At 43.9% G+C, this 20,643-nt stretch overlaps 1 protein-coding gene across 15 annotated transcripts in view; it reads left to right on the forward strand.

Moving 5' to 3' along the window:
- The window catches only part of LOC131884098 (uncharacterized), a 123,192-nt gene that overhangs the window by 92,332 nt on the left and 10,217 nt on the right, over positions 1 to 20,643 (forward strand). For all 15 annotated transcript variants that reach the window (XM_059231746.1, XM_059231748.1, XM_059231743.1 and 12 more), the window contains 3 exons: positions 1,144 to 1,575; positions 4,532 to 4,802; positions 4,956 to 5,043. In XM_059231746.1, coding sequence (XP_059087729.1) covers positions 1,144 to 1,575; positions 4,532 to 4,802; positions 4,956 to 5,043 — 791 coding nt within the window. The remainder of the gene's footprint in view (positions 1 to 1,143; positions 1,576 to 4,531; positions 4,803 to 4,955; positions 5,044 to 20,643) is intronic.

Here is a 20,643-nt window from a genome sequence, read left to right on the forward strand (position 1 = left end):
AACCTTGTGCGGCATGTTAGTGATTCCATCTTTTATGGGCCCAATTTTGTTACGCACAACTGGACAAAATTTATAAATCTTTGCGTCTGGGATTTGGGTACGATCGCCTGTGCATCCTCAATTGCCACATATTTTGCAGCAATTTGCAAATTTGGACTTCGAGTTAGAAGTTTATGGTCACATTTGTCTACAGGGGAAATCCCAATTGAATGTCTTGTAGAGGTGCGAATATATGACATTCCTCACTTTTAGTAACACGTATACATAGGTGCGCGCCAAAGTAGCCGCCACAATCTGGTCGTCCCCCCAAATATGAATAAATCCATCTCGTTCATTTACAAATAGAGCATGGAGTGGCAATAATTGCGGACTGGCTAGATTTTAGCACACATTCTTGCGCAGGCATGCATAAAGTGTAAAAAAAGGAACTCTTGAGTGAGGGGGGGTTGGATTGCTCACCCAGGTCCGCCGACATAAAGACGAGGGCGTTGTACTCTGTTGGACCCAATGCAACGAAGCTTAGAAGCGAGGTGAGAAATGAGGAAAAAAAAAGCCTTTCTGAGAGAGGTCGATAGTTGTTGGCCACCTTTCTTTTCCTGGTGAGAAACGTTGACCGATGACATTCGAATCAAGGCCAGTGAAGGAAGAAATGATTTTGTTTTGCTAGCGACGAGTCCTTTGATAACTAACTCACTAACTGGCCCTCACCTGCGATAGACGATGAGGCAGGCTTTGTTCTTTGAAGCAAGTGGTTGTTCAGAGTTCCAAGGGAGAAAAAGCAAGTCTTGGGAACTATTTCCAGAACCATTTAGCTTTAGAAGGCAGATTAGGGACGAGTGAGTTTCCCTTTTCCATTTGGTATAAGGAGTGCCTTGAAGACTCCGAACGATAATTGGGTTTATTAATTAGAGAGAGGAAGAACGGAAGAAGCTCCTTCAAATAGCACCACCCAACTCAAAAGCCTAGTTCCCATTCCAGAGTGAAGAGAAACAGGAACTATAGCAATGTGCGTACTACATACGTACGTACCTCTCTGTACATGGTATACATATGAACTAACTACATGAATCCCTGGCTCGAACGAGGTTCATGCCTCTGAACCAACCAAGTCTGGCAATTGAAACTTGATCTTTCTTCTTGCAGTTCTTCGGCGATAATGGAGACAAGCTAATCGAGATCGGGTCGACTTTCACCAAGAACCAAAAGTTCACCATCGAAGAACTCAAGGACAGGAGGAAACGCGATCAACGCTTCGACAAGTTCCTGACCGAAACCGAGAACAAGCCCGAATGTCGGCGACTCCAACTGCAGGCCTTGTTACCCATGGAACACCAAAGGCTGGTCAAGTACCCTCTGTTGCTGAACCAGTTGTGGAAGAAGGGTAGTGAGATTTGTGATAAGACTGAGCAAGACATTGTCCATAGTTGTCAAGAGCGGACCTGTGTCATTCTGGAAAATATTGACAGGCGGGTGGCCGAGGCGCAGAATATGCATATGATGGCGGAAATCCAGAAGAACTTGGACACCTCGGGTCTTGATAAATTGCCCGATAGTCCCCTCTACAAGGAGTTCAGGGTAAGCCAACCTGTCTTGTAACAAAACAAGTGACCATCAAACAACCAATTGAGAGGATAGCCAACCACAATTGATGTGTGGTGGCCAAGCTTGAGGTCGATCAGGGTTGGATGATTTGGCCCAAATGCGCAGACGAGCACGTTGTTGGGATTTGGTACACTAGCCCTCAAATGAAACTATGGTGATCTAATCAATTAGTAAATGACCTGATGAGGCATATGCCTCAGCTTAAGTAAACTAACCAAACTGATTGGGAGAGACAGGACTCAATAATGAACGAAATAGGCCTTGGGCAACATCCCAAGCTCGTTGAAAGCTTTGTGAGACCATGATGTTTGAAGTAAAGTTCAATTAGGCTTAAACAGAATCTTTGAGATCAATTATAGGACTCGAGTCATTGCAGATTCTAGAGCTCAGAAAGGTTCAATTAACTTTCATTGGCTCGACCTTTCATAAGTCATTGCAAATGACCTGCGATTAGGTAATACTTCACGAAACAATTTTTTTTTGGTTGGGGGTGCTAGGGTAGGAGGGTGCACCTCGCCCGGCCAGCGAAGTCAGCCATCGCATCGTCCAAGTCCAAATTCCAATAGGCAGTTTCAAGTCCGGTATCAGATTGGTTCCCCGTCTGTGGGTGTGGTTAGCGTCTAAAAGTTTCCTTGAGAAAGGTCGGGGAGGAGAATTGAACCGGTGACCTCTCCCATACTAGGAAGCTGCGCTAACCACTACACCACGTCTCCTCCAAAATGGGCACTTATGTTTCACATTTTGTCCCTTGGTTAAGATGCTCAGATAAAAAACTGTTTTAAGTCAGATCAATTTTTTTTGTCTTACCATGGTCGTTCTGAGACAACACAACCATAAATATGCACTTTGCATTCTTTTATAAACAAGAGACTCCCGAGTCATTTTTGGACCATTGTTTAACGAGATTGACTCGTCAGCTCTGATTGAGTCCTGAGTCAAGTTTTTTAAAGCCAAGGAGTGAATCTTAGATCGAGAAAAGATCCCACTTATGTAGTATAGTACGACCTTTTCTCGATCTAAGATTCGCTCCTGCGCTTTAAAAACCTGGACTCTGGAGTCTTTATTTGATCAATGGACTGAAGTCAGTTTGTAGGGGACTCGTATACATAGAATATTTTAAAACCGATGGAACAAGTTGCAAATTGTCATTTCTTAGTTTCTTATCTAAAGGTCAAAACTTTCAATATTTATTGTCTTGCCGCTTTTTTTGTTACCAGAGTATATCCACAATGGAAGTGTGTTGGTTACCATGGCTGATTGTTACCGATGAACAATCCCGAGTATTTTTCTATCAGTGCCCCTGTCCATACGTTCCAGGCTCGAGTTGTTTTAGTGCAAGATAAACGTACCTTAAGGGAACAAGATTGAGTGCTAAATTGTGAACGAGAAATATCGGACTTTTTCTCGGCCCAAGATGCTGTCAAGAATTTGAGACAAATATCGCCATTTCCCCATCCTTTCCACTCCCTTCTTGCTTGGACTTATCTTGTCAAGCAAATAGAGCTAGAAATCCCCCTCTCCATCCTAAAAAAAAGACCTCCACTTGCCCCCCAATCTACCCGCTTATTGTCGGCATTAGGATAAAAGCAAGCAAACTTAAAGGTTTTTTTTTTCACTATTCCTTTCAAGTGTCTGATACCGTTGTTGAGTCGAGTTTTAAGTCGTTATCAGGAGTTTTTCGATTTACCATCTTTTCAAGTTCAAGTAATCTACCCAAGGAGAAAAAATTGGATTGTACATAATAGAACTCGATTTCCACTGTTTCCAGATTTTTTATCATCTTGAGAAGAACCAGTGAAGCTGAAAACGATAGCTCTTTGAATCAAGTTCTAGGTTTTCTGGAATCGAATTCATTTGCATTCAACCGTACTTTAGCTTTAGTGGGAGCCGAGCCAATCGCCTTCGTCTACGTAACTGTTCCCTAAGACGTCCATCACAACACACAACTCCAATTTGTTTCATAAAGTCGCGTGTGTCTCCATTGGCCGTGGAAGCTCTGGGGAGAGACGCTTCAAAAGACATTATCCTTGAGTAATACCCACACAGATAAGGCCTGGAGGAGTTCAATTCGTTGATACAAGTTCGAGATGAGAGGGGCCCCAGAGAAGATCTTTCCGGCCTTGTGGCGTGAAGCATTGACGATTCCTCTTCAGGGAAAAGAGGATTCAACTCAAGGAGGATGTGAGGTCAAACAACAGAAAGAAAAAGAGAGGCTTCAAAGAAAAGTACAATAGCTCTTCAGCCGCCACGGAAGTGATTGTGGTGATGCCTCTGGTGAGGCCAACAGATACGACCCAAGTTTGTTTGGTTCTTTTCCCTTTTTTCTTTTCTTTCCTTTTCTTCTTTCTTTACTTCCACTTCAGTTCTGGCCAAGGTTGTTAAGGCTTTTTTCACCGGGGCTTATCTCTTATTTGGCACTAGTTGACTACCACTGTCTTGCTTTTTCTTCCTTTGCATCCACCCAAGATTGGTGTGCTCGGAACAGCAATAAAAAAAGAGAGAGAGGGAGAGAGAGAGAGAGCTGTTTAGAATGACAGGCAGGTTTGGAGAAGTTTCTTGGTCACCTTGTTCATCCTTGGTCGGTTGGTTTGGTTATGTTTTGAGCGCCATATTTGAAATATTAAGCCCCTGGCACGGTTTTCCTCGGTTATGGCGGTGTGTCTAGATCAAGAAACCGGATAAAATGGTGGGAGAAAAAGATGATCCCTCAAGGGCTTTGGTTCTGTGAAAATGAACGGATTGGTCCCTGACATATTGTAGAAAGTTAGGCCAAGTTGGGATTTTTGATGGCTAGGCCCTCCCTTGAGCTTGCCTGCAGGCCTGTCTTGTCGATGTATCCTGTTTAAGGACCTCAAGGTGGAAGGTGTTGCTTTTTTATCATTGTTCATCAGGAGTGGAGACTAATGTGTTTTTTTTTTCTTTCTTTTAGAAAGTGGATCTTACCCAACACACTCTACTCTATGATGGCGTTCTAACCATGAAATTGGGCCAAAAACCAAAAACCAAAACGGTGGACTTGCATGTTCTTCTGCTGGAAGACTGTGTCATGCTTTTGCAAAAGCAGGATGACAAGTACCTTCTCAAGTATCACATGACCAATTCCTTGGCTATGACTGCGGCCAATCAGTCGAACATGGGCAAAACTTGCTTTGCCCCAATCATTAAGGTGTCCAACCTTCTCATCAGGCCAAATGCAACAGGTGAGAGCTTATTTCATTGATCCTGTGAGTGGCAGTTTTCACCCAAGAGTTTGTGTGATTTCCCAATTCATCTCAAGGACATCCAGTGCATTTTGTTGTGGAAAACGCCGAAACTGTGCAATTGGACTGATGCTCATGGTTTTTCAATTTCAGATAAACGCTCTTTCTACCTCCTCAACAACAGTCCAAATGGTCCTCAATTCTATGAATTGGCAACCCAATCAAGTACAGATCGCGCACAGTAAGTGGAGTTTTTGCTACTATTGTGAATCCACATGGACCTTTCATATCCTAGATGGAGTACGCTCACATACGGATCGGATGATCAGTTAGGCGACAACGCCATCTAGTGGCCGCAAAGAAAGATCATGAACCACAGTCTGCTTTTAAGTGAGAGCAGAAGGAACATGAAGATAGGTTATTTCAGAAAGGTAGAAACTTAAATGTAGACATGGTTTCATCATTTATGTACTACGAATGTCCATCCTTCAAGTGGATAAGCTCATCAGGGTTTTGCCGGCGGCTCTTAATAAGTGAACCAAAAAGACAGAAGGTGGAGCAAAATTAGTCAAGAAGACAACCCTTTACTGTCTTGTTCTCTCGATTATGTGATTCAAAATCATGCCGCCTAAGAAAATATGTAGCTAGAATACAAATTGAACGCAACTTGGCTCGTCAAGTTCGTGCTGCATCTGAACTCCGAAAATGTGAGTCTTGGCTTCACTTTATCCCTTCAATCCTGGCCAAGCCTATTCACTAGAGATTTCTCCTGTGACATGCTCACATTATCAAGGATGATTATGGGTCTTTTTGAGACTCATTCGCAAATCACTTCTTCACGCTTCGCCAATCATAAACATTCCTGTTGGCCTTCTTGGATTCCTCGCTCAAACGAGGATCTTCCTGCAGAAGATCAAAACCAAACCAAACATTTCCTATGGAGTAAATAAGCTCTTCAGAGAGTAGGTACATTCTGTTTTTTCCGTCTTATTCTTGAAAGGAACCAAGAATGCCCGTGTTATTTTAGGCCTTGGGTTGAATTGGCAATAGAGGTTTGGAAGTGAGATGAGAGATCCGTGTTGGAGTGGTTTTTGCCAGAGGTGCATGCATAGCGATTAAAAAGACAACTCATTGTGCGAAAATGGTCAGAGTGTGTCATTTTAAACTAATAGGATTTTTTGCTCGCCCTGCCAAACTCGCAGAAAACTCGTATTCAAAATTCTGCCGAGTTCAAAGCTCTCGTGCAAGATCATCAATGAGGCTGTAAACAATTAATACGTGTCATGATGATTGTCATGATTTATGCGCCTACTGCGAACAATCCCGCAAATTCCACGTGACATTGATGAGGGAGGCGAGCATTGTCTGCTGCTCCTCCTGCCAATCCTACTTTAACCGGAAAAAAAGAAACCCGGACACCCTCCGCAAATGTGAGAGTAACTTGTATTTGAATGCAGTTCGTTCGAAAACCTACAATTTGATCCCATTCCAACGACAAAAACATCAGACCGGATCACTTCAGGGGTCAAGTGCTAGAGCTTATATCCGACTGATTACAATAATTTGCGGGTGCTTTTTTGCCGAGCGCCAATGTCCCCAGGACGGACGGTTGGATGGTTGGACGGTTGGACGGTTGGACGGATAGATGGATGATGGTCGCCCGGATTACTTCTCGGATTCCATTTCGAGCCTGTTCTATCGCTCTTTTCATAGCTCTGGAGTGTCTCTCGTGCATGCTAATCAGCCATGACCAAGCAAACATGGTCTGACAAAAAATTCTTACTTGTTGAAGTGGATTCCTCATCTTGGTTTCCTCTCTTCTTCTCTGCGGTTCAATTCGCAAGTTGGCAGATTATTATATTTTTTGACATGGCGTCGAATTAATTTTAGTACGGCCAAGTGAGGACTTTCATTATATGCAACGAGAGCCTACCCATAAAAAAGGGAGTAATAATGTGCATTGTACAGTGCGGCATGAGAGAGTTTTTTCCCCATGGAAATGTTATACGATGCCCGGAAGACATTGGCATTTTTGTGTTTTCCACCAAGAAAATCACCCTTCCTGAAGAAATAATATTCATGAAATGACGATCCTTATCTCTCTGGGAAGGTGGAACTGCGAGATTTTGAGATGTTTCTTAAAATGATCTTCAAAGGTTGGGCTGCCAGTAATGATGATGATGGTTATGATGGGGGTGATTGTATCGCGGATGGTGGCATTACGAAAGATAAGCGATAACTCCAGGATCTCACTCTCTCTCTCTCTTTCTCTCTCTTTCTCTCTCTTTCTTACTCACTCAGTCTCCGTTTCTCTCTGCGAAACTAGTTTTATGAGGGTCACATTAAGATGGATAAGGGGGTAAATGGCGTTCACAAATGCAATCAGAACACTCTTGAGATTTATAGACCACCTAATAATTGCCCGCAATGAAACTAATTTCAGCGCAACAGGGCGTTTTATAAGTTGAGAAATATACTTTTGAGGCCCGTCAGAATCTGGAATTTGCAAATCAAAACAACATTCCAGTGGCGTGGCAGCAGGGTGACCAGTATTAATCGAGGGTTACTGGTCAAAAGAAAAGGAGGCCTTTAAGGTTCGATCGCCATCCAAAGGAAATTGCCATATGCTAACCAACCGTCTGTTGGCTTGTAACTACCGCGATTAATCTTCATCCCTGGTCTTTCTACCCAAGTTTTTGTGCTCCCGGAGCATCAGACGAGAACAAAAAGGGTAACAACCCTTTAAACCCTTTCTTGAAGGCAGATCCATCTTAACCCGGTCATAACCGGGGGTTTCAAGCACTAACAGGCCATCATAGAAGGGAGGGAATTCCAAAGGAAATGCAGCAATCTAGTTACCCAACTAACTGGCTTTGAAATCAACCGTCGAGGGGAGATTTCAAACATGCTTCACCCTTCACGGACCGCAAGATCCGTGAAGAATAGCTCCTTGGCACTTGGCCACACTCACAAATTCCGATCTGATCATATTCACTGTCAATGAATCGCTCGTAGATTGAGAGGTCATCCCCTCCATGGGCCGAGCAACAATCCATAGGTTGTTAAAGAATCTGACGTTCTAGTCTACTCGGCCCAGGTATGAACTATGAACTAAAGGCAAAAAGTCCTCCTTGAATAATGTTCGACAAGTTTCAAGTCCAATCAGTTGGCAGTCTCGAGCAAGCATTGCAGGTTCGATGATCGTTAAGACCTCTTTTTTGCTACCCTAGATTTCGCTGGGGAGTCATCTTACAACTTGAAAACCCTTTGGTCCAGAGTAAACCAAAGATAGCATGTACTCTGCGAGCAGTGATCTTGCTTATCATACCATTATGCTCTGCAAATACTTCCACGGAATCGTTTAAGGAACCAGGGCTTGGCGGCCAAGTTTAGGACCATGCTAGATGGGACTCCATTCCTTTGAAGCCATTTCTGGCGTCACAATCTGTCATTTTGGGTCCGTGAAGCTTTCCGTCATCGTGGACATCAGCCCGGTTTATCATGGTGTCAATACCAATGCCTTTTCCTGGAGCCCCAGCTACGCCAAGTATTTTTTTTATTTTATTTTTGAAGAGTCGATGAGGCACATGATTTGGTTAATAATGTGAAGAATCCACACCGAGAAAAACCTCTTGGTAGATCCTAAAAACCATCCCCTCTTCCCTTATCCCTAGTCCCTCCTAGCTTCAAGCTCTTTTGGCAGTTTTGGCTTAAATGAAGTGTCACCTGAAATGAATGATCGCATTCATTTGAAAAGAGAACATGACTATCCATCCCAATTCGGATCCTTCCAATTGGCACAAGAATAATCTTGGATACGAAGGCCACGACATCTCATTAAGTTTCTATCAAATCCTAACACATTGAGTGTTATCTATCATAATTCCTGTTTTCGGACCCACGCTCGACCCCCAAACTCGAGTCGAGCAAGTCCAAATGGCACGCACAACCATCGCCATTCATGTGATCCTTTTGGCTTCCTTGGCTCGAGTTACTTCTCGGCGACCGGGGTTTGCTCCGTCAGATGCCGGTTGAATTAATGATGTGTGCGTGTTTGGTAATCAGGGCCTCGTCCAGACACCACAGGCTAGTGCCAAGAAGAGATCTTTGAGAGGGGGGTGAAATTTGGTCGCGCTCGCTTCCAAATCATCAGCTGATTTGTTGACTTCTTGCCAATCATGTGTTTGGAAGTAATATTTGAGAGGAGGGTACAAAGGTGCATGTTTCACTTATAACTGTTGTGAGGTTGCTTGAGGGACTCTAAGTAAGGCCCTAGTGCGAGCTTGATAGACCTTAGAGTGATGAATGAGTCTCTACATTGATTCTGCCAGGACCATTGTCTGCGAAACAGACATCTTTATTCCCAATCTGATGGTTTCTGTTTCCGTGTGCTCTCTGAGTGTTGAAGTAGAAAAAGTGTCTTACGTCCGTCCAGAAGAGTCACTGAATTGACGAAATGAATTCTCAGTTCCTTTGTGACATCTGAGAAAAGAACTTCGAGCAAGAAGACAGAGAGTGAGGAGAAATCCGCTTCAAGAATTCAAACCGTTGTGTGGGTGTTCGGACAATTAATGGGACTTCTCATGTGATAAGCCATCTGTCCATTCACTTCGAAACTCCTAATCGACTCCTCAGAGGGCGACGCCAAATCCTTCTGGATATCACCTTTTCCCATCACTGACTTCCTTGGCATCCCCCGAAAGTCCTTGTCAATTATGATCAGGTGCCCTATTAAGTTTTGCAAGTCCGAACTCTGACCAGTGGCTGGCTTTTAGGCTCAGACCAGTTTGAACAGGCTCTTCCAAATGGATGTCAACCTCATCAAGGGAGTCCCACACAAGCCTTTCAGACTCCAAATTCTAGAAACTTGGCCACTCGTTGCTGGTATTTGTGCCTTCCTTTGCCATCAGAACCCATCTCGATATGAAGCTTTGTGATTGCCGCAAAAAGAACCTGGCTTCCTGAACATTGTCGACATCATCATCAACGGACTTAGCTTGGACGTCATCTGAATTCAAAAGACGATTCTTGCCAAGAATGGACGCGAATGCATAGTGAAGAAGTTATTGAAACCTTATGGAAAAGGCATGCCTTAAAGAAGACTTGGGTGGATCTTCATTCCTCGATTCAAGCTGAGAAGTAGCTTCCAAAAAGAAGCTCAATGACTTTACCCTCACTTTTTTTCTCGGGAGGAAAAAGTCCTATCTCCGGGGTGGTACGCATAATGAACGATCTAAATTTGTCATCCCCGCCCAAACGATCCAGAGCTTATTGATAGCGCGGACCATAATCGTTATTCAAACGCCTCTTCAAGGAAAGAAGAAGGCAAAAATCGACGGTGAAAGAATTTCAATCATTACTAATTCATCCGTGTGTGAAGTGAAGGACGTGGAGAAATTGAAAACCTAGTCCCAACCTTGAGATGAAAAATGCTGGACTAAGTGAAATTGGATCGCTCGTTTCCTTGGCACGACGGCGTTTGAACTTTGCGGAAAGACCAGTGCAGATTTGGCTGAATTCCAATTGCAAAGGTCCTTGGGTGGGAAGGCCTTAGAGCGTTGCTTTGTTACGTACTTACACCCGTCCCTACAAGAGGTGCCTCTTTGACGTGCTGTAATTGCCGGTGAGATCAGAAGTGTTCTTGGCAATGGCTTTTAATCGCCTGGACGAGAGCCGCTCCAGCTATCATGGAGTGGAGATCCAAAAGCGAGGTCGATCCTTCTTTCGCCGAGGAGAGTCTCCATTGAGTTCGCCGTTATTTCGGAGGAAGCAATTTCAAAATCAACGCAGTGATCTGAGCATATCAGGTGCGGATTCGGTCGCCTCCAGCCGAGAATCCAGTCTCGACCGCAGTTCGAACCCGATGAGTTTTCACTCCTTGGTCGAGCGGGTTCGGTCCAGCCCCAAGATGACGCTCAAGCAACGGCTGCAAGTCATGAGATCCGGATCGTTCAGTGACGTGTCTCGGCCTTCATTGGAAGCCAAACGGAAACGCTGGCTGGTGGGGAGAAGTGAAAGTCTCCGGGTTGGATCCCAGGAATCCCCTTGGTCCAGTCCAGAGACCGATCGGCGAGGAAGTCTCCCACCGAGCGCGTCGGATCTTTCCTATTCTCCGGTTCGTGATCGGTCCATGGATCGGGTCCACAAATTGGAGCGCCGTGGCATCCTCCAGCATCAACCTAGGTCAACGCCAGCTTCAAGTTCGAAGGAGGACAATGATCCACACCGATGGAAGGGGTTCGTGAATAGGTCAGTCTGGGATATTGAGGATTTGTTTACATGTTCAAATCGGCTGTTTACAATACTTCATATCATTCGCTTAAACAGTCTCTCGTGTGCGAGAGTCTCGCATAGTCGAAGCCCCGAAGCCCCATGACTTCTCTCGCTCGACACACGCGCTGCATCCTGGATGATGATATTCCTGGGCAATACAGCACATTAGTGTGCATTAAGCTAGTAACTGCATCGACGCAAGTCAAAGTGAGGGCGACTCCTTCATCATAGCGATGTAAAATGGTAGGGAAGATTTATGCCTGTCCACACTTCAATGGCTTTTTGAAACAGAAATTAGTTCCAAATGGTGTTATCTGGCGTGACTGAGCCCGTATTTCAAATTAACGACCGCGAGGGGGTGACCCCTTGTATCGAAGATATTGTGATCATATTGTTAGTGGGCCATTACAAAAAGTGAGCCTGCTTCTTAGCTCTGAAAGGTAGACCCCCACTTCAGAGCGATGGAAGAAAGAATGGCTTTTGGGCCCATTGGCGAACTCAAAATAGTCCATTGATTTGACCCCATAGTGAACGGAGAAGGCCCTCCTCCAAGGAGGCAAATAATCACTGGAATGAGAATTTGTCAAGATGAGAAATTGCTTCATGACTTTCTGTATGTTTAACCGTGCCAACCCTGGGCGACGTTTGCTGAATAATTCAAGAACACGCTCAAGGTTGGGCCCCAACTTCGAGCAAATTGCTCGTCACAGACGTTTCCTTTCCTTTTTCCCCTTTGGTGTTCGTATGGTTGGGGGTCATTGTTGACCAAGTATTTATCAGCGGTGTTGTTGGATTTTATTGGGGAACCAAGACACAGATAGGCAGCATATGTTTGAGAGCCTACAGACGGATTGTGATATTTGTTATCCGACACCATCAAGGTGAATCACTCCGGTGCCTACTATGTACAATTGTCAAAAGTTTCGTGCCATTGTCTGGCTGTTTAAAGGAGATAAAAACCTTTCCATGTTCTGAATGACGACTGCCGTTAAACATTTGGTCATTCTTGACTAGCAGCCATTTCAAAGATCGTTCTTTCTTCATCGTCGTCGTGGTTTAGCAATTTCAGGACCAGGAGCCTGCCATTTCAAATTTACAGCAGTAATTGACGGCACTATGGAATATGCAAGCAAAGTGATACAATTACCCGGGCTTTGAACTGACCAGGAATTTTGCAAACCTCTGCATACATACATATGCTATTCTACTGTATATACACGGCCCGACCGTCTGAGCATAATTCGGCTTTGGTCAAGAGCCATTATATTTGAGTTATATGTGTCAAAAGATGGCTTCTCCTGTGTCAAAAGAATTGCGGGAGTGGAAATTCCAACCCGGTCAATTTCAACCTTTTTTTCTGGCAGGACTGAATCAGAGTAGATCGTCCAGATTTGCTCCAAGTTATCTGGCATGAAAATCACAGTTCGAGTCTGAAAGCCCACCTGTGAATCCTATTGTCTCGGCTCGGGGTCATGTTTCGAGCCTAAAGTGTCGGAAGAATACTGGAAACCAACCACGTCATGTCACCAGTGCCCAAGAATAAAATGTCACCCGAGCATTCGGCATCGATGCCGAGAGGATATTTTTTGCATTAAAGGGTGTCCCATGATGGGCAGATTCCGAAATTCCAACCAAGTTTGTAGAAGATATTCATCTCCTCTCTGACCACAAAGCATGCCCAGTGCTGCAAGTTCTTTTAAGGAGTGCCAGACCAATAATCTCCCATTTTTATGAGATTTTTTTCCTCTCTCTTTTGAATTCCAGTGGGTTCCCAAAACATTGCCAAATGGACGATTTTTATAGGTACACAAATTGGTTTCATGACACTTATTGGTCTTTAGACGGCTCAAGTGAACTGTGTACTGAGCTGGACCGAGCCACGTGGTCACTCACCAATTGTCAACTCTATCGATGGGTTGGGACATAAGTCCCACACACCATCCCAAATGACGCCTTTAATGACACCCTTCATTTATGCCTGACTCTTCCACTTCAAACGGAAGGCAAGAGGAGGAACAAGCAAGAAGAATAAGAAAAAAAGATCCTTTTGGCTACTTAAGATATGAGGAGTCAAAAGCTTTCAATCTGTAGCCACTTTGGCACCAGCCGACAGGTAGTAAAAGCCCAAATATCTCGGGGATAATCTAGAGCTGAGAGCAGAATCGCTTGCGATTTCCGTCACTTTCATAAGGGATAATCGTGGTATCGTGTCTCCGCACTGGTGGATGTTTTCGTCGGTTTGCCGAGCCGGACCTAGTAGTAAATCTCCCCATCTCTTCTCTCCCTTTGAACGTTTAGCATATTGCCGTCACATATATTCATCCCAAAACGACTTGTAATGGGAGTCGGCAAGTAGTAACTCTTGAGCGAAGAAATGCAATTAATAGCACTAGTTGTTATTTCATTTCTCTAGAGTGCTGCTACTTTCCACTGCCGTCATCCGTGTGAAGTGACTATCGCACGAGCCTCATTTCATTGCACACTACATACATACATACATACATACATACGTACGTAGGTACGTAGATAGGTATACACTCGCTCACCTCCCTGAGAAGCTATCATCCTCCTCTCTTGCCTTCTTCACGACATGATGATGTCGCATGCTTAACTTTATAGGAGGACCTCCTTCTGCTTTTCTATCGGTGGTGGGTGCATGTTGGCTGGTTTCTGAATTCAAGTCCTATACTGATTCAGCATTTAATAAGAGCCCATGCTTGCTCTACTCGTGGTTCAAGAGAGAACCTTTTAGCCCGGCCCACAGGGGGTCACAATTCGAACATTTCGCAAATGTATCTTCCAGCCCTTCCAAGCTCGGACCGAAATTTACAGCACCATTGGCAATTATTGTATGAATTTGCGGTGTAGAGAGTAGAGCCTCCTTATCCTCGCAATGACATGAACTACTTCAATCTCGGGCTAATGGAATATAGAGGCATATGCGGCTAATCTGTTTACAATATATCGATTGTACGAGTACCATGTGCAAAAAAGCGGGGAATCTGAAATTCGATTGGCTGTGGAATGTCAGGCTAGCACGAAGAGTATAAATCGAAGGTACGTATATATGTGCAGCTTGTACTGTACTATCTACACAAGCTTGAGTCACCCTCATAAAGTGTTTACAACTGTCACAAGTGCCTACTTGACATGAAATAGGAGGGAAGATTTAATTATGATAGAGCGTTTAGTTGGTATGAAGGTTTGCGGCGAATTCCAGAAGATGGAAGGATCCGAACGCAACACGTTCGATGCTGAACTAAAGTCTGAGATTAATCAAGAAAACCGGGGATAATGGTCCGTGAGATTTTAAATCGCCTCAGATTAATGAACCCACCAAGTCTTGGCCAAATGTGCCCTCAGTAATACCTGCTCTGTTCAAGAAGGAGCCCGTCTTGCCCATTTGAATAGTTTCAATTTAGCGACCCTAAGGAACCAAATGTGTGTGTGTGTGAGTGTGTGTTTGCATACTGCTGCCATGGATTTCTGCTAAAGGCAAGATTAATTGCCAAGCACGATTCTCTTGAGCGCACATGAATAATAATGTAATAATCCGAGAGGTCGTTACGGAGGCCAACCTGTATCCATGACAGAAAAAGTGCATCACTAGCACAGTGTAGTCCGAGTATTGTTCTTTGATTCATTATGAAGTGTTTTATGAGCCCTAACGTGAATGGTGTTCATTACCCATGAAGACTGAAAGCTGAGAAATGATCAAGATCCTGACTTCATATGGATAAAGTGAAAGAGAACAAGATATAAGGGGCCTTCGACCAATGAAGGCCAATTTTATCTCAATCGAGCGGTGTTTATGTCAAGTCAAAATGCAGCATGGTGAAAGATAACGAGATGCGGACATGGAGAGAAGGAACAGGAGCTCTCAGTCATATTTCACTTACTTTAAATCAAATAACGGAAAGTACGTGATCAGAATGCTCGAGCACGGATGCCCGAGGAAATACTAAAATAAACGGCCAACCGTCAAGTGTGTTTCCGTTTGGGTTTCAAAATGGCCTCAGCATTCCTTCCTGGAAACCCGACAGGCTCTCACTCCTTGACTCTCTTCCTTTAAGTGGATTACACAGCTTTAGGAGATTTGAACGAGGTGGCGGTAGTGATTGTGGTTGGTATTTAGAATCATTTGTATTGCAGGATTAGCAATAGCCTTGGCCGGAGGTAAAATGCAATCCATTAAACCATCATGACAGTTGTAATACCTTGTGTAATCCATCACCTTTATCAGTACTTATGTCAAAGCACTCTGTTGCTTCTCCTCAACAGTGGTGGTGGTAGTAGCGGTAGTAGTAATAGTGTGGGGCGCAATTGAGGGGCCTTCTTTTAATCTCTCGTGCAGAAGTGGCCAACAAGCACTGCAAGTTTGGTGGCTTGCTTGCTTGCGAGCGACACGCGGTCCGTTGAACCGGCAAAACATTTGAAAATATTCGACAGACAGGAAATCTGATTGATGTGATCCTGCTTGACGGGATGTGGACAATGGCGTTCATGGGTACAATCATCTTTGGGAGAGCAATTCCAGCCATATCAAAATCTTTTGTGGACTTAAAAAAAACCTTCGCAAGAATAGGGCCCAAATTGGAGATGCAAAAGCAAGCCTCGCCTTATGCATCAACAACCATCGGGGCGACAGGTTTCTCATCCAATTTCAGTATGCAGAGCACTGTGTTATTTCTCTCTCTCTCTCTCTCTCTCTTTCTTTCTTTTCCCCGGAGCCTATCGTAGCGCCTATCTACGTGTGTATCCCCTTGAACACCTCATGTGAAGGCAAATCCTTCTTTCTTGTAAAGGAGCTAAACCCGCAATCAGTCCGGATTGTTCAAGTAATCTTAAGCCTGACACAAGGCTGGGCCCATCAAGGGCCTATTGGAGGTGTGTGTGTGTATGTGTAGTTGTGGGTTTTTTTAATCCGCCTACAGCACACTTGGCTACATTCAATAGAGTGTTCTGGCGTGGCATTTTGGGTTGAAGTGAAATGTTTGTACCTGGTGGTTGGATTGCTCTTTTGAATCAAGATCGAGGTGAACAAAAGACTTTGTCGCCATAAAGCCATTCGCCAGTCCTGTCGTAAATAAGGGCACTGAATAAAACATGTGCAAAACGAGTTCTCTCATCCGTCTATTTGCATATCCCAGATCGTACTCTGCACTTTGTCATTAACGAAGTATTTCATCTGGGGGGATTCCACTTTTCTTATCACTTGGTCCTTGTTTAGGTGCTTGGGCCGATGTTTAAGGGACTTTTCATCTGATAGGCCTTAAAATAAGCCTTCAATTTAGGGTCGTTAAATTGTTAAAGAGCCATCTGACCTATGGTACAGGGCATTAGTATATCTCGGACTCATTATTTGCCTGTCTTGGTTCTTGTAGCCTAGACTGCCAGTGTCCCCAAAATAATTGTTTTTGGTGACGTTTAAGGCGTAGCATCTTCTTTTCTTCATTTGTCAAATTGAGCTATTCAAGACTTGAAGGGGTTTCTCGCCATAAATAGCTCGAACTCTGGGTTGTAATTAGTTGAGAAGAGAATTTGCAAATTGGCCAGCTTCAACCACAGATGTCTTGCTCATTTGTAAACCGTCAAAATATTTGGTTAGCTCTTTGAAACAGTGTGGCTGGCGAGAGGATTCTTAAACCGTTACATTGCGGTTTTAATTCCTCTCTGTAATAACCAAGTTGCGTCGGTATGAGGAGCATGCTTGTTCGTGGCTGAGAAGGTTTGATAAGAAAATCGAATGAAAATATGCCCGGCTAGTTTGAACAAAACTCTCAAATATCTCCGAGGGTGGTCGGCTGTGGGGTAATCAAAAGATGCGATTTAGTTGCCTGTTAAAGCATCAATTTTTATCTCTCCTCGGGCTTGAATTGATTCCGGGTCAATGGCTTCTTTATGGTTGAAATAATTGAGGATGACTTCCTCGTCCATGAGAACTCAAAGGAAAGAAGAGGCGAAGAAGCCAGGGAGCCTCCATGGGAGGAGCTCTTGAGCCTCAATCACTCGGCTACCGTGTGTCTTGTCTGTCTGTCCATTGAGTGGATTCAATTCTATTCAGGCCTACGACAAATAGATTTCTGATAGCTCCTGCTGCTCTCGAGATTGGTGGCAATTAATTTTCCAATTGGTCGGAGAGCGACTCTTATGGTCGCCTCTCCATTTGCATAGATCAACATAATTGGTAGTGCCTGGCCATAAATAATAACTCGAGGTCCCGCCCGCTCAGGAAGCATACATATATATACTGTATATATATATATATATATATATATATATATGTATATCGACAAGTCCAACCCGAATCCTAACCACGTTTTTCTTGATTTGTTCTAGGTAAGTCCTCGTTTCAAACATGCCTTAGACGATCGCAAGTGATATTGAAATGCCCTGGCTCCAAAAAGTGGCATGGCCATCAAATTTGGCTAAGTTGTTGGTTGGTTCGTTGGTTGGTTGGTTGGTTGGTATGGTGGGGAGTAATGGATGATAATAGTCCTTTACATTTGCTCTGTAGTGTAGGGATCTCCTCTCTAAAGGAGGTAGGGTTGGTCATGGCCTTAGGGTCTGGTGGCGATTAAAACCATCCAGACCATTGGCTTGCCTGGTTTTGACCTATTTCAAGACTCACTCACCGGGGTCCAGCTAAGCCTCTGACGAAAACCTTTTAAATGAGCTTGTTCTTCTCCCTCAACGCTTGAGCTTGAAAGAGACTCGAAGATCCCCCATTATTCCAATTCATTGGGCTTTTTAACCATATGCTAAAGGATGCCAATTGATTATATTTATGGGCCTATCCTGAGTGGAAGTAATTTCGAAAATATGTACGTCTCCAGTGAGCCCACGTTTAAGATCAAGAGGGGCAAATGGCCAAAGGTCATTTGTTAAGCTTAAGGACTTGAGGGCAGCCGTTGGCTGATAATTAGTAATTAAGTTGTGGTAATTAGAACCCACTGAAACATGGCAAACTAACATCGTGACTCTTTTTTTTTTCTTCTCTCCATTTCTCGCTTCTTTGGTAAACTACCCACCGACCCAAAGCTGAAGTTGTCGAGGTCAATTGAAATTTGATCTTGAGGGAAGTGAACTATTTGAGGCAATATTGGATTCAGATCATGTGAGAAGGTCAAACCGACACTCTCTCTCTCGTCCTCTGAGAGAGTGTTGGGGTTGGATTAGTGTCGAATCACGATGATGACTCGTTGATTTGGGTTCCAGAATTTGTTTCTTCAAACAACCCACAACTTACGAACCCACCTTTGCCACCCCGAAATGTCAAGACTCATGTTTTTCTTTCAAAAAGGCCCTCCCTTTCATGGGTCGTAAATTTGATATTTGATTACGAAAAAAAACTAGTACCTGTGTGGTTTGTGTATAGCACGTAATCACCTCCAAGTTGACTGGACGGAAGTTGATTGAGTTCCAAACCTTCAGCTGTAGCCTCGAGTCAAGAATTAATTCAATCCCACGGCTAACTAACTAATCATGGACCAAGTGACTTGCCAGGCTCCTGACTGCTACTTCCACAGATATTACTGTCGTCTTCGTCTTCAGCGTCGTCTTTAACATGGCTCGACATATCTTTTATCCCGCTTCGACGCCTCTTTTCATTGATGATTAACAGGCCATTCAACATTCTAATCACTTCAATCGCTGTCATTCTTGGTCACATCTTTATCTTCGGCAAGAGAAAAGTGCTTACATAGAAATATTCCATTTACGTCTTTAAGATCGAGGGTTTTTTTTCTCAAAGACCTCCAAAACTATCGCTTGGATTGGAGGTCATGACTTCGGTAAAGATCCCGTTTGGCAAGCATCTTCTATTACGAGTTCTAACGTGCTTCTAATGGCATCCTTTTTCAATTCTTCTTTATATTTTTTTTGTTTTGGAAAATGACGCCCAGGGTCGCGCAATCTATGTTCACGAAATATGGAATATAGCTCTAGCTCATCGTCAGAGTAGATCCATTAATCACCTGAAATCCAAAACATTGCCAAATTCCAAAAGCGGACCGCCATGGTTTTGAGCCAATGGTCTCCATAAATCTATTCATTTCCCACCAAAAGCGTCATTCATTATTATTAAAATGCTCATTTATTCGCCCCAAACTGACATGGACGGCCTCCACATGATCTGCTCTTTTTCTGGCTTCTTTGGCGCACTCATCGCCAACCTCACTGAGGTCGGTATATCCTGGATCCAAGTCTCCAACATTGAAATGTCAACCTAATCAAGTGGAGGGTGTTCAAAATAGAGGGGGGGCCCCGTGCCAGATTTTCACGCTCACACACACGAACCTGCGAGATCAATAATGGCCAGCATATGATGCCCAGAGTTCAATCCTCGGCGGGCGTTCTGTCCAAAATCGGGATGAGAAATCATTGTATTAGCTGTGACATAATCAATTCGCTGAGCCTCCCACCGCTTGGTTTACTCGCTTGGCTTGCTTGATTCTTTTGATTCATTGGTTGGTATGGATGGCTACACGTCCCTCAAGATTGGCGACCGCAAACAAGATTGTCAAAGCCAATGACGACTCAAAAAATGACAGGTCTCATGCATTTTGCACTGGATAAATGATGCCATTTCGCCAACATCCATTGGCAGAGTAAAGCCTTTCTGGTTTGGAAACCATTTTCTCTCTTTCTTCTGATCCATCCGTTGAGCCAACCTGCGGATCGATCGATGGAAATGATAACCAAACATGATTCATCATCAGCATGATGAGTTGCTGGCTAAGAATGCCCTTGACGTATTGGACAATTATTTGGGCCCGAAAAGTGGTCAGTTTGTAATTTTGTTGTCCGAATTGTGGATGGCCAAGATTTGAGTTATGGGGTCGAAAAACATGTCTCGCTTCAGGACCGTGTGTCAATTTTTTTTCCTCTCCATCTAACTAAATTGCAAGCTCCACATTGGCTCACTGACTGACTGACTGACTGACTCAGTTATTCTCTCTGTACATATGTAGCCGAATGTAGTATGTAGTGGCAAGTGCAAAGGAGATTACAATCTCCAAAGAGGGTTTAATTACGTTGGTAATGAGAGCTCTGGAAATTGAACGACTTGTATTTATTATTGGTTGTTGTTCAAACGGCCGTTCACATAAGGTATCCATGGATGTGCTAAATCAGTTCGTAATGAATGTCGGACACTTCGCAAAGTCTCGAATTCCTGTTTGAGAAAGGAAAAAAAGAAATGACGAGAGTTGCCTGGTCGTTTCTGTCTTTCTTTCTCTCCCTCCGCCTCTCTGACATGAAACTTGATCCATTAGCTTGCATAACATTTTAAACAAAACTCGAAAGGAGCAACAAGAGTGAAAGGGAATCGAAGAGAGAGAGAGAGAGACGGGGGGGGAGAGCCTTTTTCACATGGCACAGCTGTATCTGACAATTCACGAGGCATTTAAGTGTCCTCATTTGACTGTATCAGGTTAGTTCGAGCTCCATTTGTGTTGACGGTGGAGTAGTCTCTTCATTCAGTGAATGCGTGAAAAGCAAACCGTGGTGTTGTCTCCTCTCCCTCCACCTACGACGTCATTCTTTCTTTCGCCCAAGTGTTGAGAGG

This window comes from Tigriopus californicus, chromosome 7 (genome assembly GCF_007210705.1).
Source record: "Tigriopus californicus strain San Diego chromosome 7, Tcal_SD_v2.1, whole genome shotgun sequence".
Taxonomy (NCBI): domain Eukaryota; kingdom Metazoa; phylum Arthropoda; class Copepoda; order Harpacticoida; family Harpacticidae; genus Tigriopus; species Tigriopus californicus.